Here is a 17,939-nt window from a genome sequence, read left to right as displayed (position 1 = left end):
TTAGTACAAACTTGTGTAATGAATAAAACCAAGAAACATCAGTCAACTTAAAAAAGAATATCCTTGCAATAACAAAGTATGTAGTCAGATTTTAACTAAGTGAGATAAGTAAATCCTGTGTTTTTGTGGCCTAGACATTAGCTCTACAATTTATCCTATATCTGTCTTCCTTTCAACAGAAGTCAGAGCTCTTATTTGGTGAAACATACAATCCTGTTCCCTCTAGATTTTTAAGACACAAAATGCCCTTAGTATTTATATGCAAAAATGATACTGCAAATATAAAATCCTGCAAGACTGGCAAAGCAAGCCTAAGTTCTGGAGCATGGCTCTGTGGGGCCCCAGTGTTCCTCTGAGGTCCAGTTCTATGCTCTGACATCAACATTTTCATCACCTGGAAGACTGACAATAAGACAGACGGGGAGATGGGGAGAGGGAGAAAAGAGACACTCTTACTTGAGATCTTTGGAATTCGAATTTGTTCACTGCTGCTGCCATCTCCCCCATCGCTGAATGGCTTAATTTCTATTATGTAATCTTCATCAAAAGGTAAAGACAGCTCCACTGATGTTTTATTTGTTTCAATGACAGATGTGCTGCTTTGTCTATTCCATCTGTATAAGACCTGCCAATGCAGAGAGAACAGGTGTCACCTTCTGTCTTCACAAGGGCCCCAAAAGATGGGGCATTCTTTTGTTTTCACCTCTGGGTACCAGCAAAATGCAGGGGCATTGAGATGGTCTGGTTGCCCGCTCACATTTGGAGGGCTTGTTCACAGTGAGGGTTACCATGCGGTTACCATGTCATTATGAGAGAGACAGTTTAAAGGATACTGCAGGCGGGGGATGGGGGAGCATCATTCTGTCAACATGCTGTGTGTCTAGCCTCTCAGTGGAGCCTCACCTGGAAACCAGATTAACTCACCTAGAACAGTGAGGAAAAGGAATACTTCCTCAAGGATTCATGGAGTCTGTTACACATAAGGGGCATTGGCATCAGAATAGAGCTGGCTGCTAGGTGGCCATGGGCCATTTACTTCACCTCTCTGAACTGCACTTCCCTCATCAGTAAGATGGGGACACTAATGGCCACCTTTCAAGATCACATGAGGATTGAATACAATGAGGGCCTGGCTTAAAAGAAGCATGTAAGAAATAGTACCTCTGAAAGCTTAAAGGGAGTAAGAGAAACATATATGGCAAAGGTTCTAAGTATAAGGCAGGACTGACAGGTTAGTATTATCGTTAATCGTTTGGAGAAAGGACATACAGCACAGGAAGTTTCTAAGAGACAAAGGCCCTAATACCCACCTTTTCCCTTCCACTGGGACCCCCTTTTAAGGGGATACATAGAAAAGAGGCAATCACTATCACTTTAGATGTGTCTGTAGCTTGCAATAGTCCCATTCATGCACTGTTTTTTCCTTCTTGAGACTCTTTGGGCTCTGAGCTTGGGCTGTGATTCATTTCATGAGGTGGTCAGTTAGCATTCCTGAAAACACACTCACCTGCTGGGGCTGACTGCTCTAGCAAGCATCAACCCACTCAGAAACAAGACATAAAGACCTGGAAAAGTGTGTCACCCTTTGTGTGTGCAGCAAAGATCATGAGGATTCCTATCCTGTGGATACTTTCTGATGCTTATAGACACTTTATCAACATCACCATGTTGAGTTGTCACCACAATCCTATAACACAAGTATTGCTATTTCTCTTCACAGATGAGGAAACTGAGGCCTGATAACCTCAGAGAGCTGATAATTGGCAGGATGAGGATTCATAAATCCACTTTCTTAAACCACAATGGCCCACCCTCTCCAAGTTTCCCTTGATAGTAAAAATGATAGGGTGGGATGAGATGGGTGGTCCTCACTCCTGTATACATATTAGAGCCACCTGAGATACTTGTGAAAAACTGATGTTCTAGCCTAATGGTTCTCAGTGGGGGTGGGAGGGTGGGAGAGCAACTTTGTCCCCCAGAGAGATATTTAATAATGTCTACAAGCATTTCTGGTTTTCACAACAGGTGCTAGCAGTGTAATGTGTAGAGACCAGGGATTTACCAAACATCCTACAATTGCAAAGGACAGCCCTACAACAGAGAATCATCCTGTTCAAAGTATCAGTAGCAAAGAGGTGAGAAACCCTGCTCCACATCCACTCCAGGCTTCCTGAGTAAGACCTCCACAGGTGGGGTCCAGATATGTTTTTATTTTTATTTTTTAAAAAGATTGCCAGATGATGTTAATATAGGGATAGGGTACATGAATTAGATTAGTGGCTTTTAAACTCAAGCATGCATTACAGTCACCTGGAGGGCTCTTTAAGCCAGATTGCTCAGTCCATTCCCTGAGTTTCTGATTGAGTAAATCTGGGCTGCGACTTGAACTTGCATTTCTAATAAATTCCAGCTTATACCAATGCTTCTGGACCAGGGATCCCAGTTTGAGAACCACAAATCTAGCTCATCCTTCCCTAAGGCACCCTATAAGTGCTGATCTACTACTGAGGTTAGAGACATAAGGTCACTCTTGTATTGCAAGACAAAACCAAATACAAGTGAAATTCATAAAATTCCCTTAAAATGGCCAAGATCCCATTTGTCCCCTGGCATTTCATCACCTTAATTTATATCTCTCTAATACAAGGTGGAAAACACAATTTCCTTAAGGTGGAGAGATTCATAAGCAACCCCTCACCCCCCTCTGGAGCATCAGCTGTACCAGGCTGAGCATCTGCTTGCTAAATGATCAAGCACCAATAAATCCTGAGGCACATCCAGGAGTGTCAAAGCTTCTCCTCACAGCCCTTCAGGAGAACGGGCTGGTTGATTGGATGCAAGGTCACATCTGGCTTTGAGCAATAAATTGCTTCTTTGATTTACCTCTGGTCCTTGCAAGAGCTCAGAGAATTCAACTAGTTTCAAATATAAATCCAAAAGAAACATTTCTAGGAAAAAACGTTTTTTTTTTTTTTTTTTTTTTGGTATCAGCACTGCTTATCAGTCTTGTAATGTTAGGGACTGCAGTGAAACCTAAGTAAGGGCCAGTAAAATTTTATTTACACTAAATGCTTGCTTCAGCTGATTGACTTGAAGGCTGTGCTTGCATTTCATATAATCCAGGGTGGAAGGTTCAGAGAATAACTGACTTCTTTCTTTGAATGTTGGAACACTGGATATTTTAAATGTTTACATATATTACCTGTTCAGGTAGATACTGTTATTATTCTAATTTCAAAGATTGAGAACCTGAGACCTGAGATATTACACAATTTCCCAGAGTCCTGTGATCAGGAAGTGGTTGATGCTGTCTTTAAACCTAGGCAGTCTGACTCTAGGAACTGGATTCTTATCTAAGACCAGCTTGGCCACTGCCTCTGTGCCTGTGAGCCAATTGCTTTCCCTCTCTCCATCAATGCAAACTAAGGAGATTAGAGTGTAGAAAAATGGGGTCACAGAGATCACATCTAGCTGCACACCTTGTTGGTTTGGTCCTCATACTGTTTAATTTTTTTCTGAGTTAGATGTCAGCATTTATGAACTGACAAATTATGCACGGAAAAAATGAATTCTAGTGAGAAATTGGAAGCTATGGCCCTGGTGGTTGCTATGGTTTGAATCTTTATTGCTCCCAAATTCCTGTTGAAATTTAACTGCATTGTAATAGTACTAAAAGGTAGAACATTTAAGAGGTGATTAGAACCTATTTAAAAGTTGGTTAGCAACTAGGTGTGGTGGGTCACAGCCTGTCATCCCAGCTACTCTGGAGGTGGAATCTGGAGTATGGCAAATTCAAGGACATCTTGGGCAAAGTCTGGGCAGATCCTATACAAATAAAAGGGCTCAAGTGGTAGAACGGTTGCCTAGCATTTTTCAATCCCAGTACTGAAAACAAAAGGCTATTAGACTAATGAAAGCAACATTTTCCTGGTAGAATTCCTCCTGGGAAAGCAATCCTGGGTAGGACTGGTGCCATCAGGAGAGTGCCACCCTCTTGATGTGTCTTACCCCTTGCCTTCTGTCATGTGATAACACAGCAAGAAGGATGTTCACTTTTGATATTACCTTGACACTTGGCTTCCCATTCACTAGAACTGTGAGAAAGACATTTCTGTTCATTAGAACTAACCCAGTCTTGGGCTGGTGGAGTGACTCAAGTAAGTTGTCAGAATACCTGCCTAGCAAGAGTGAGGCCTTGAGTTCAAACCCCATTTCCACCACTCATACCCCCAAAGAAAAGAAGAGAAAAAGAAAAAAGCTCAGTCTTAAATTTTCTGTTATAAGAACACAAAGACACTGGTCTACATTTCTGTCAATCACAAAGTCTAGCTAACGCTGCCCATTTTGTTACATTGGGATATGTTCAACCTGTTTGCTGAATGTGTGACACTTTTCCTAGAGAGCTGCCTATCGTGTCCCTCCTCAATTGAAAAGACATCTCTAAAGTGGCTTTATTTGACCTTTATATATAATACTAACTCTTATTTGTCCCATAGCCCTCTCCATTTCCCAACTCATTTCTTTTTCTATGTAGTACTTTATTACTGTTCACTGTACTTGTTTATTGTTGGCAGGCAGAATAACTAAGTGGCTAAAAGGTAGAAAACTAGATACATATTGCATACCACTGTGTTCAGACCCCAGGTTGTTTTTTTGTTTTGTTTTGTTTTGTTTTTGGTGAGATACGGTCTCACTAGGTAGCCCAGGCTAGCTTGGACTTGCAATCTTTCTGCCTCAGCCTCCCTTGGATCCTAGGTCTGGCATACTAGCTGTGTGACTTTAGAGGAGCATAATTCTTTACCTAAAATTAAGATAAATAAATGTACTAGATATGAGAATTTTCTCCTCTAATGGATTATTTCATGGTTTATTATGAGGGTAAGATGAATCATAACAGTTGTTAGTACAGATTTATAGTATTTGCTGAATGGACTGAGTCAATGTAACTCATTTATGTCACCTGCCTGGCTCGACAGACAGTTTAGTTTGTGACACTGAGACCAGAGATTCTCCTTTTAACTTTGCTGTCAGAAAGTAGCTAGACAAAAATTCTGGACCTCAAATGTAGCAAAGTCACCTTCTTATTAAGACTGTCTACCCAAGCAGAGAACTAATGGACCCAGATAATTTAGTGAAAAAAATAAAAGCCCACATCTAATGCCTTCAGTATTTAAGAGGAAAAGTGAATTTTGGAAGGAGTAAGTTTAATATAAACAAAAGCCATTTTTAATGAATGAAATTCTCTATTAAAGATCTGTTTCCCCATATTTTATTCTATTTCTACAGAAATAAAAATAGTTTCCCAAATCCTACACCAAGCCCAGCTGATCTTTTCTGGGAGGTCAAATGCCCTCATGTTTGTTTTGACCTCTGTTATTTCCCCAGATACCCTGTGTGATGCTATGTTGTCCCAATGAAAAAGTGTCTGTGGCAGTAATAAATTCATGAAAGGCTTTCTTGGAAAGGTGTTACAAAGACAAGTTCATTTGAGGGTTTCTGAAAGGGAGCAGGTGTACAAAGAAGTGTCAACTAAATAATAATCGTTACCCAATTTTTCTTCTAAAAATGTCTATAATCTTTTAGGCCCAGTTCACTGAAGCAAGCACCAGTGTGCATATTGATCTTGCCTCCTGAGAAAGAGGAGGACACTCTAAGTCACTCTACTAAACGGGCTTTAGTTTTCACATCTGTGAAATGAGGGGTTTCATAAGATGTTCTCAAGTCCAGCTAACATTTTCCCTTACTTTAGGTGTCTCCCTGCCCATCAATTTTATTTCAGCACCAGCTTGAAAATGAGCTTAAAATCTAGTTAAAGATTTACCTAGGGAATCTGTATGCTTCTTAAGGACTGTTAAAGCTTTCTGCATTTTGCAGATGCCTTCTCTACTTACTGTAATGGGTCTCACTGATAGTTGGGAAGAAGAACTTATTTGTGTTTTTCCACTACTCTCTCCCTCAGTTTGGTTAAATCAGTTCTGCCACTTCATATTTGCTTTCCTTTGTTGTGGGGATCAAGGTCAAGGTGATGGAGCAGAGTTAGCCAGAGTCAGAACTCCAAGGTTGCAAAGATGGGTCTTTACTCATGCCTTCTTTTTAAATCTGTTCTTCCCTATTCATCTTCCAGCATACCCAACCATCTTCCACCTTCCAAAACATAGCCCAAACGATGACAGTTTCTCAAAAACTTCTGTAAACGTCATTTACTTATAACCTTCTAGAAGTAGAAAACTAGACATGGGAACCCATGACTCTTTGGTCACAGATAAAACTGATCAGATAAACTCTTTCAAGTTATTTGACACTAAGAGTAATACAGGAAATTAGATCTTCATATTAATACAGCCATAATGAGTGTATCCTTAGCTGGAGAAATAATGTTGAGAATTCAGGCCCAGTTGTCTGGAAGCCCCTTGTCTGAGGAGCTAACTATAGCTACTCAAGATGGCTAGCACTATAAAAATTCTGGTAAACAGAGCTTTGGCAATCAGGGAAGGCTTCTAAGCTCAGAACTGAAAAATGAGTGACTGGTTAAGGGTGTATGAGACAGCAGTCCCAGGAAGAAGGAACAGCTATGCAAAGGAACAAAGAAAAGTGAAAATACTAGAAAATTTTCCTTTATACAAAGAGTAAGTGCAGTCTCAGAGAGTTTAAGCAATTTACTCTAAAGACACACAGTCAATAGAGAGGCACATTATAGGTATTTTATCTCTCTATGCTATTATACAACCCTCTGGAAGAGGTTGCTTTGGGCAAATTCAGGGTCTTGAGTATGTCAGGCACACATGTACCCCTGGGCTACATACCCAGCCCCCACAGTTGGCTCTTATAAAAACTATTCAAAGCTGGGTACCAGTGGCTCATACCTATAATCCTAGCTACTTGGGATTCTGAGATTGGAAAGACATATGGTTGAGTCCAGCGGGGCAAATAGTTCACAAGACTTTATCTCCAAAATAACCAGAGAAAAATGGACTGGAGGTGTGGTTCAAGCCATAGAGTTCCTGCTTTGCAAGCATGAAGCCCCCTGAGTTGGAACCTCAGTTCTACTCAAAAAAGAAAAAGGATTCAGTGAAAGGTCTGCAGATTAGTTACTAGAGAATGTTTCTCTACTGGTGGATTACAAGTGACTGTACCATGTGGAAGAAGAAAAAATAGTCCATGCCAGGCAGGGTCATCCAAGTCTTTCTCTAGTCTCATTATCCCAGGCTCTATCACCTATATATCAATTCCTAAATCCAACTTTGGCTTTCCGTCCTTCTTTTTGATACTCTCATGTTCTGCAATCATGCCTGACAGCACTGCCTATCTGCTACTCTCATTATCTTTGTATAAAAACGTCACAAGCCAGCAGCCATAGGCTTAATTCAGACTGCATACTGGTTTCATCCGGTATGCATTGCCTCAAATGTTGTTTAAAAGCAAAGCAAAACAAAAATAGGTAAGTTGCCAACATTTTCAAATTGGAAGATTTTTACACAATAATTCATTTTTCCTGTCATCTTTTCAAACATTGGACTATCCGGGGCATTGTGCCTACTTTTTCACAAGGCAACAGAGGCAGGAAGTGAGTAGCAGCTGGTACATTTTGATAGCTGCACACATTCTCTAGTTGGCTGTAGCTTTTACCCAGCTTGCTGCTGCCATTTATGTTATGCAGTGGGCAAATCTTTCCAATTCTTGCATTTATTTTGTGATAGATGAAAGACCAGTTTGCAAGACTCCTGAAATCCTTAGAAGACTTCTAAGCTCTTCTACTTGACAAAATTTCAAAATCGTAGGTTTGGATTTTACAATTTTCCTTTTATCATGACAACTATGGAACAGTTTATTAAAGTTGACTTGAAAAATTGCAAGAACCATTTTTTTGAAGTATTAATGTAAAACCACTGGAGGTCAAGAGCATTGTCAACATAGCCAAATGATTAGGGTTTCTCAAACGCTTTTGTAGAAGTCATTTACTCATAACATTCTGGAATTAGAAACAGAACAAAATGCCCATTTGTTTAAATACCCACACTGTACTTCCTTTCCTGATATCTCACTAGAAAGTGATACAGCTAATGCTTGCTTATTTCCAGCAATGGAGGGCTCTCCATCTCTCTTTGAACTAAGTCCATTTTTTAAGAGCTTTGTCTGCTAGAAAGTAAAATTGAGCCAAAATTTATGTCAATGTAGCTTTCACTCATTGGCCATACATTTATTCCATGGAACCTTGGGGAACAATTCTACTTATCATTCCTTATAATAGCCCTTCAGATATTTGAAGTGTATATCACACTCCTGAGGCTTTTTTATCCAACTAAATATGCTCGGTTTCTTCGTTTATTCCTCACAGGTGTTTTGAGTCAGCCTCTTGGTCATGGTGTTCTTAGTGTATTCTTTGGTCTACAAATATGGCCACCACTAATTCTTCCCTTTCTGCATATACATACCACTCCTCACATCAAAGGGTAGCATCTATTTCCCTTCCCTTTGAATGGGGGATGGCCTCACAGCAGCCAGTTTCATCCTTAGCTATACAAAGGACTGCAGCTACCATTTTTTTCTCTTGTCTAAGCCAAAAGCCATATCAGAAGCTTGACTGCCTTGAGATAGTCACATTGTGAGGAAGCCCAAGTGACCCATGTGGAGAGACCTTGTGGAGAGTAATCCCTGGCCAGCCTCAGTTTGCCAACTATTCCAAGTGAGAGCCAGAAGTGTGTGATGTGATGTATCTCAGTAATTCCAGCCACAGACACTGCTCATGTTAGCCCAGTCCAGACTGCAGAATCATGAAAATGATGTACTGTTCTTTTAGTCCCTGGTTGTAGGTGGCTTGTTAGGTGCTAGTAGGAAGCAAAAACCTGGCTGAGGTATTTATAACTCCTTTTGTTGTGACAAGAAGGGTACATGCATTTTCTTTTCATTTTCTCTTTAAAGACAGGCCAGCATTTGTAGGACCAGGCAAACACATTTTCTGCAAAACTCTAGCTTTTATTTCTATATGTAAAGCTTCCTAACTATACTGGGCAGGCATGATGAACCATTAGTAATATTAGGAAGTTAGTACTGTTGATTTAAAAAAGAGAATGGAAGCAAGAATAAAACAAAGCTGCCAAAAGAAATGTTAAAGAGGTGGTTCTTCAGGATTTTGTGAAGACCCAACCATAGGGTCCATAAGCATTTCTGATGGGTGATGACTGAGCTTAAGGTTTAGGTAATGCCGTGGCTGAATAAATGTTCCCCAAAGGCCCATGTGTGTCAAAGATTCAGTCCCCACATTGTGGAGCTATTGGGAGTGATGGAACCTTTAAGAAGTGAGGTTTAGTGGGAACTTTTAGGCCATTGGGGGATAGGTCCTTGCAGGGGTTGTGGGAATCTAGGTCTCTTCCTCTCTTTCTTTGCTTCCTAGTTTCTATGAGGTGAGCTTGCTCCCTGCCATGGTGTATTGTCTTGCTACAGGCTCAAAAGTAATAGGGCCAAATAGCCATGGACTGAAACCTCTGAAACTATGAGCCAGTTTCTTTGAAAGCTGAGTATCTCAAGCATTTGTTATAGTAATGGAAGGCTGACTGACACATGACTACCTAAATCCTCCTGAACAATTGTCATGGAGTATTTATAAAACCTTAACCAAACCATTTTGGAGCAGAGATTCCTAAAGAGGCCAGGAAAGCATCATCAGGGAAAAGAAGAACGTGAACCATATGATTTATGTAAGGACACTGTCCCTACTAACAGCAGGTTTAGGTGTCTTTGCAAAAAAAAAAATTACTTACTTTATACCCTTTTACTTCCGACTCATTATCCAGGGCCTTCACTTGATCCCAATTCAGAATAATTTTGGAGTCTGATGAATTCCATATGATGTTTCCAGGGGGCTGACTTGGTGCTATAAAAAAATTAAGATATACGAAGTCACAGATTATTAAATCTCAATGGATTCTGAGGAATAGCTCCTTACTAGAATTCAAGAGTGGAGGCAATTTAATGGGCTATTGCTCTAATATGTGTCTTCAAGGTCACTGAAATCTGACGAGATACAGCATTGCAAATGGAAAAAGATTCAGTTGGTCGCCTAACATTTACAGCTAAAAGAAGTAGCCCTTCCCAGCGAGGAGAAAAACATTTATCTTTCTGTCCTCTGGAGCAATGAATTTGACATGGTATTCTGAAAGGTTCAGTTAAAATGCTAAGGTGAATTTGAATCCCCATAATGATACCAATTAGTATGAAAATGATCACTGGGAGGTGGGGATAGAGAATGAACTTGGGATATGTTTGATGAATTCCAAAAATATTTCCCAGCAAATTTGTTCTTACGTGGTTTTCTAGTGGTGACATTGACTGTTGCACTGGAGGGGCCTGTCCCAGCAGAATTATATGCCTTGACAGCTAAGTGATACAGTGCACTGCCTTTTAAGTTGGTGATTTTTGTTGATGTCTGATTTCCAACTGTTCGTATTTTTCTAGCATTTTCTTCCTTGTCGTCATGTCTCCAATATTTTACCTAAGAATATAAAAAGAAAGACATTGGAAATCATACCCCATGAGGATATTTCCAATGTCATCGGGTAATATTTTTATGCAAGTTCGTATGGTGGAGTTAATTTTCTATACAGATTCATGATAAGAGCTTTCAGGACAAAGACATTTGCATTATCCATAGTTAAGAAAGGCCTCCTGTTTTTCTTCTGAGCTTTCTAGTGAGATGGTAAATCAGAAAACTATTTCTCCATTTTTTCCACCTTTGTCTTGAGCCTCAGTGATCCTGGGCACATGAGCCTCACTTTGTCAACCATCTTGTAAATCTTAGGATTGCATATATTTTGAAAAATACCACCAGAGTGTAATGCCAACAAAGGGTGGCCTCACAGCTGAGCCTTCAGTGCTTTCACTAATGCTCTGCTAAATCCAGGCCTCTAAAACAAATGCCTATGCATGGAAATATGGATCTTTTCCATCAGAGTGGGTCCAGAGGTCTCAGTGAGGGGTATGGATACAAAGCACCTAGCTCTTGATTACCTCATAACCTTGAATTCGGCCTCTATTCTTCCCCAGTGGGGAGGCCCAGAAAACTTCAATATCTGTGGCAGAAAGACTTCTGGCAAAGATGCTGGCTGGTGGTTTGGTGGGTTCTGCAGGTGAATGCAAAAAAAGAGTTATTACTCTGTCAGCTGTATAAGGACAGATATGGCACTATAAGGTATGAAGAATCCATGGTTATAGAATTGTTCTTAATGATTGTGAGCCAAACCCTCCTTTTGCAGAGGAGCAATGATCAACATCTGGAGGATGGTGGTAGTGAAGAGACTCATCCACAGTCTTTGGTTTCTGAAATTGGGGGTAAGTGGAATTGAAGTAACAAAGTTTACATATCAAATTTTCATGGTCACCAAATTCCCTCAGCAGATCTTACTTAATTAAATTAGCATTTGTTATAAGTGATATTCCTAGTCACTGGATTAAGAAAATGAGAGAGAAAAGGAAAAAGGACAGTCAATGACTTGACTAAGACTCAAGAGGGCTGGGTGTCATTCTTCATTCTTTTTTGGGGGAGCACTGGGGTTTGAACTCAGGGTCTTTTATTTGCTAGGGTTGCCGTCTACCATTTGAGCAATGCCTTCTGCAAAGGTCTTCATTCTAATCTTTAAACTTTTGGACAATTTACATTCATTTACATTCTCTGGGCCTCAGCATCTTCAGCTGCAAAGGGCAGGCTGGACCCTGTTCCCCAAATTTCAGTTAGCCAGAGTCTCACAACCTGCACGAGCTCATCCTAGAAACCTAACTGGGACTGATGGGAGACTGAGAAAAGACAAAAGATAGAAGACAAACATGCAGAAAGGTGGGGTCAGGTGGGCTGGGCACTTGGAAGGAGACACACAACAGCCTTGTCCACCTCAGGTGAGTCTTTTATATCCAGTGCCAAACAAGGAGGTGGAGCAACAGTTCTGGAGGGCAGCTGTGACATTGTAGTCTGCAAGTAAGCATCTTAGTAAAAGCAGCTGTGCTGCATTTTGCCCTTCCCCCCTTCTGTGGCTGGGGCTGTACCAACTCAGCCTGCAGATTATTTGACATAGCTGTGTTTATGTCAAGTTCTCATAGGCTTCTCATAGTCTGCTCCCCACACCAGAGTTATATACTATTTATGGAAAAAATTCTATAAATTCAAACTCCAAGGGCAATGAAGACTGTGTGAGAGCATCTTGAGAGCAGAGACTGCATAGAAGTGGTAATAATGTGTGAGAAGCATTAAACATTAAGACAGTGGATGGCAATGAGTGAAATTTTGCTGCTTCACGATCTATTTTTCTCTAGTAAGTTAGAGTAGGTTGTGAGAACAATATGATTTACAAATTTACAAGTGTTAGGAGGAAATGCCAATTTTTACTTTGATGCACATTTAAAGGGATTAAATATAATTCTTTTTAAAGTGATGATAACATTATATATGTACACACATATCTCTTGCAATTTGGGTCCTTAGCAATGGAATCAATAATGGATAGCCATGTGTTTTTATATATACAAGAGTTGCTTTTTAAATTTTTGTTTTTAAGATAGGGTCTCACTATAAAACCTAGGCTGGCTTTGAACTACCAAGTCACCAAGGTTGACCTTAACCTTATGATCCATCTACTCTAGCCTCCCAAGTGCTGGGATTACAATGCATGTACCACCCTGCCCAGTCTGAATTGCTGTCTTTTTAAGAGATGGGTAGTGGATAATGAACCAAATTTTTTACATTATGCTTTTCTCAAATTAGGACATTCTTTTGGTTTACATGTTTTGTACATTCTACATTTATTGCATATACTAAAAGGAACACCACTTGAGAATTGAAGAAATAACAATATCTAGGTAGCATGAATCATACCTTCTTCAGCAGAATACACTAATGTGGGGGCACTGAATGGACCTTCCCCTTTATTGTTGAAGACACCCACTTTAACCTCAAAGGGAGAGAAGGGGCGCACGCTCTCATTCCTGAACACATATCTGGAGGCGTCGGCTGAGGCCAGGACTGTCAGCATCCAAATCAGCTTGCCATGTGGCCTGAAGGCCACCACGTAACCAAAGCCTCTGCCATTCTGTAATTCCTCAGGGACTGTCTGGGAAAGAAGAGAGGTGATTTTCAGAAATTACAATAGTTTGACTCAGATGCTAAAATTGTATGCCTTCCCTGAACATTTTTGTTGAGACACCCCTGCCATTTTATTTTGGGTTTTGGTCAAGGACCTTTTAAATTTAGTGCTGGCCTTCAGTCTGTGTTAGATGTCCATGAGGTATTAGACTGTTGGAAGACTTACAAAATTAAATGAAGATTTACAGTGGAGAGCTTGGCTCTGATGGCACAGATAGGGGATTAGCTAGACAGTTGGTGTCCCGAAAACCAGCATTTCCAACATACACCATCTAATACTAATCTGCTTTCAGTGCCAAATAGACAAAAGATCTCACTGATAGAAGACCAACTTGGCTCTCAGAAGATAGGAAGAGCTCAGCTGGGTGAGGAGGGGGATGGGGGATTTCTTTCATTGCTGGGTTCTAGGTTCAAAATGAAAGATTTCCATTTCTGGAGCTATTATCTAGAATCTTTCAAACACCTTAAGGACATTTTCTGAAGCTCCCACTTCCTCTCTCAAAAATCAATTCTTAATAAATTGGTGGTTAGCCTTCCTCCAGATTGTTTAAAGAAATACCTCATAATCCAGCAGCAAACCAACTGCCAGGAAATTGTGCTGGTACATTGAATCTATCATTGGCAAACATTTTAAATTAATTGGCCATGCAGCAACTTAGGAAGGAAAGAAAAACTGGTTGTCTCTCAACCAGGCTTCTTCAATTTTTTTTTTTATAACCTGTGTGTCTTCCCTTTTGTGATTGTGATGAATCAAATTAAAACTTGCCTTGACAACTGATAGGCAAACACCTTCTTTCACTGCTGGTTAGTAGCTATGTGAGAGGAAGTGTTTGCACTTAAATGGATTTTAGCTCTTAAAAACAAAGGAGACAGACTTTCTAGCCATGTTTAACATGGAGGAAAATAGCACAATAGCCTAGACACATATATCTGTCCCTTTTGTTCTATGATTTATTTACCTCCCAGGTTATAACCAGTTCAGATTTGCTGCCTCCACCACCACTGACGTTAGCTGGGGTGACTTCAGGGACTGTGCAGGAGACAGAAAACAAGTTAGGTCAGTTGGCAATAGCAAATGAGTGCCAGGAAGGTTTCCTGGCTTTGGTGACTCACTGTCGGCAAAAACTTAGATGCATACACCTTTGTCTTTGGAGATCAGAAATGGTGTGGCCAAGGGGCCCTTCGCTTGTGCTAGAAGAAGCAATGTGTACCAAGGAAATTGCTATTAATTACTTGTTTCCCATTCAACAAGGAATACATATTATCTGGCATGTCTGACAAATTATTCAGCTCCATCCCTAGAGATCAAGGGGTTCCAGGAAGGAGGAAAGGATGGAAGTGCCAATTCTTAAGCTTGATTAGGCATTTATTAACCATGTAGTGGTACAAAGAGGAAAGACAGAACAAACTGTGCCCATGTAGAGCTTACAATCTAGTTGGAGTGTGAGGGCACAGGCAGAACAAATACAGAGCAATGCCGACAACAAACAAGTATAGTGCAGACAGAATGGAGAAGTGCAGTGCTGTTCTGGAGTAGCAGGCTGCTCAGAGGAGGGCTGGGCTAATGGCGTCTCAGAAGAAGGTGAGTTGTGAGCTGGGTGTTGAAGGAAATGGCGGACTTAGGTTGACCCCTGGCTCACTGTGCTTAACCGCTTTGATCCCCAGTTTTCTGTGTAAATGGGGAAATCAGGCTCACTTCCTCCTCGGGATGGCTGAGTGGAATTAAATTATAGTTTGGGAGAGAGGAAAAGAAAGCATGAAATTAGCTAGGTTGTCATATAACTGAAAGACTCCAGGAAGAATTTTAAATGTCTGGCTAGCACGTGGGTAAAAGCCAAGGACACAGACCTAGGTGGATTGTAAAATTTTCTTTCTGAAAGTAAGGTGAGATTTCTCATTTCCTTAGGATCTTGATATTCCTTCAAAAATTATTTGTCCTCTTTGTGGCAAGGAATTCTACATAGACCACACATACAGGCTTTGCAATTTACAGGAAAGAATTCTGATCCAGTGACTATGTCTTATTTTGTTCCTGTGCTCATTCAAGCTGTACACAGGATGTCCTCAATTTTAGCCTCTGGGAACGGTTTATGCCCTAAGAAAATCCTAGTGAACATTGCCTTTTCTTTTTTTAAAGCTACCACTGCCTTTTATTATTAGTATTAGTATTAGTATTGTTGTTGTGCTGGGTGGGGGTACATTGCAGCATTTACAAAGGTTCTTACAATATATCAAATATATCATACTTGAATCCCCCACACTTCTCTCCCCCATCCCCCTCCCCTGATTCCTGGAACAGTTTCAACAGGTATCATTTTTGCATTTACATACATGTGTATACATTGTTTGCACCACATTCATCCTCTCACCCCTTTCCCTGCCATACTCCCCTCCCACTGGTGCCAATACTCCCCCAGGCAGAACCTGTTCCACTATTCTGTTCTCCAATTTTGCAGAAGAAAAAACATAAAAGATGAAACGAGAAACACGATGTTTTGCTAGTTTGAGACAAAGATAGTTACACAGGGAATATCCTTGTGTTATTTCCATGCATATATGTATTATAGCTCCAACTGATTTGCCTCTTCCAGTCCTCTTCACTCCTCCCTAGTCCATTTGTGAAACAATTTCCCTTTGCCATTAATGATTTCTTGGTGACACATGAACCAAAGAAGAAAAGTTGGCTTTTGATAGAACTAAGCACAGTGTGTTTCTTGCTATACCAGTGGACCCACTGAAGAGGACTCAGATCTTGATTAAAACTCACTGCCTGCTAAGCTTCTACTCCCTGATTTCTGATCATAATAATCATTTTAAAGGAAGGATTTGTGAGTCCAGAGCCTCCTAGGGGTTAGACAGCAGGAAGAATTCAAGGCCCCTCTTTAATGAATAGGAGCTGGCAGGACAGATTGTGTATTCTGGGTGCTACTCACGGGCCTCTTCTGTTCTCCGTTTCTCTGAGGGATGGCTCGGCTCCCCAATGCCAATCACATTGGCTGCAACGGTGCGGAATTCATATTCAACCCAGGGGTTCAGACCCACCACGGTTGCTGTGAATGTTTTTCCATCAATGAGTTCTGGAACTGAAAGACATCAGAAGGTAGGAATGTTTTGTAGGATTCCAGAAAACAAATGTAAGGACGATGTTAGAAAGATAGGGACATCCATCGATGCACTCTCCCAACACGTACCCATCCATCAATCCATCCATCCATCCATCCACTCACCCATCCATCCATCCATCTGTCCTCCATTATCATCATCATCATCTCTTTTGTAGGTGGTCTAATAGTAGCTATAGATCCAGAACTCTGTATGTTAAACTAATGCACTCAAATCAGATTCAGGCAGATTATATCATAAGGCACAAAAAGTCTTTAAATTTCAAAGCTACTTGATAGTAATTATTGTTATGACCTAATTTTTTTTATCTTCATTATATTGTGCTAGTCATATATTTATTCTCATAATGATTCTAAGATTAAGGTATAATTATTATATTCACTCTTAAATTGTTCTTATTTTGTCATAAGAGAAAAATGAAGGTGTATAGAGATATCCTGATTAGCACAGTCAGAACTTACTGCCTGACTTCAAGATTTTTCTCATATTTTTTCCTAAAATATTCCTGTGAATCGACAGAAAGTCAGTGATGACAGAGGGAAACACAGAAACACATTTCTGAGGTTTGATAAACTAAAATGAGGTTTGATAAGCTAAATGTTGTTAAAATCAATACAATTTATACAAATTGCATAAAATTGGGCCTACCATTCCATTTATTTCTACTTTAACACATCAAAGCCACACAGTTAGCCCTAGGGGACCAAGGACAAATGTGTCTTGCATGTAGGAACTATTTGTCCCCTTTTTCCTCAAATGAAATCTAGATTAAAAAATGAGATATTGACAGATTGAAGAACTATTTAAAACCCCAAAGAGAAATGATTGTGAAACTTTAAAAAATGAGAAATGCAGAATACATATGATAAAAGAGAGAAAGAGGGTAAAAATGCTGCTAAATGCTAATAATGATGGCTTAAAACCACTAGGATTTATAAAAGTGATTAAAAATTCCATATTTCCTCATCTCCATATTCATCCATTCACCAGAAGGGATAATAAGTCAAAAAGCTCCCTACAGTCTGTAGATACTGCTTTCTGGAAAGATGCATACAAACTTTACAAAGACTGTCATTGTAGTTAGCATACCCCACTGCTTTCCAAGTGTATGACAGTGGTATACAGATGACTTTAGGTAAAACCCAGACTTATGTATTTTATTTTTATACATGATTAACTTTAAATATGACCTAAGGAAAACCATAACTAGCACAGCAGACCTATCATCTGGCAAATGCTATTGCTTAGGATGAGTAAAACAAACAAATGTAAGCTGTTAAGAAGAAAAACATTAAATAAATGAGAGTAGAGTTGGCTCAGGTCTGGGAGGCACAGACATAGGTATCCTTTATAGCTGTGTCTACCTACATATCCTTGGGATTCTGCCATAGTTCATTGCCTATTATGCTCAGTTCTAGAACACCCTGAGAAACACCAGCTCCCAGCATCCAATATGGTACCTGTACTGACTGCTTGCCAGCCCACGGAGAACGGAGTCCTGGCTTGGATGACATACATGGTGATGGGACTGTGGTTGTCAGGCCCAGGACTCCAGGAGAGCTGAGCAGTGGTATCTGTGATTTCATCTATTGTCACAGCTTCTGGAGGCCCTGGAGGACCTGAGAAAGAGCAAGAGCCTGAGGACTGAACTAATGTGTTCAAATTTCCAAGTACATTATCCATGCACTTA

General features: G+C 40.2%; 1 protein-coding gene across 10 annotated transcripts in view; it reads right to left on the bottom strand.

Annotated features, from left to right (window-relative positions):
- Cntn4 (contactin 4) overlaps positions 1-17,939 on the bottom strand; it is a 905,834-nt gene that overhangs the window by 3,343 nt on the left and 884,552 nt on the right. For 9 of the 10 annotated variants that reach the window (XM_074044274.1, XM_074044268.1, XM_074044270.1 and 6 more), the window contains 8 exons: positions 17,710-17,868; positions 16,060-16,209; positions 14,086-14,156; positions 12,860-13,094; positions 11,005-11,117; positions 10,303-10,489; positions 9,759-9,871; positions 457-625 (listed from right to left, as the gene is read on the bottom strand). In XM_074044274.1, coding sequence (XP_073900375.1) covers positions 457-625; positions 9,759-9,871; positions 10,303-10,489; positions 11,005-11,117; positions 12,860-13,094; positions 14,086-14,156; positions 16,060-16,209; positions 17,710-17,868 — 1,197 coding nt within the window. Of the gene's footprint in view, positions 1-456; positions 626-9,758; positions 9,872-10,302; positions 10,490-11,004; positions 11,118-12,859; positions 13,095-14,085; positions 14,157-14,213; positions 14,839-16,059; positions 16,210-17,709; positions 17,869-17,939 lie in introns of those variants that run through there. The other variant, XM_074044276.1, reaches the window with a different exon arrangement.

The sequence above is a fragment of the Castor canadensis genome, chromosome 10 (assembly GCF_047511655.1).
Source record: "Castor canadensis chromosome 10, mCasCan1.hap1v2, whole genome shotgun sequence".
NCBI lineage: Eukaryota > Metazoa > Chordata > Mammalia > Rodentia > Castoridae > Castor > Castor canadensis.
The sequence above is the reverse complement of the archived record's forward strand: the minus strand, read 5'-3'. Positions and strand labels throughout refer to the sequence as shown.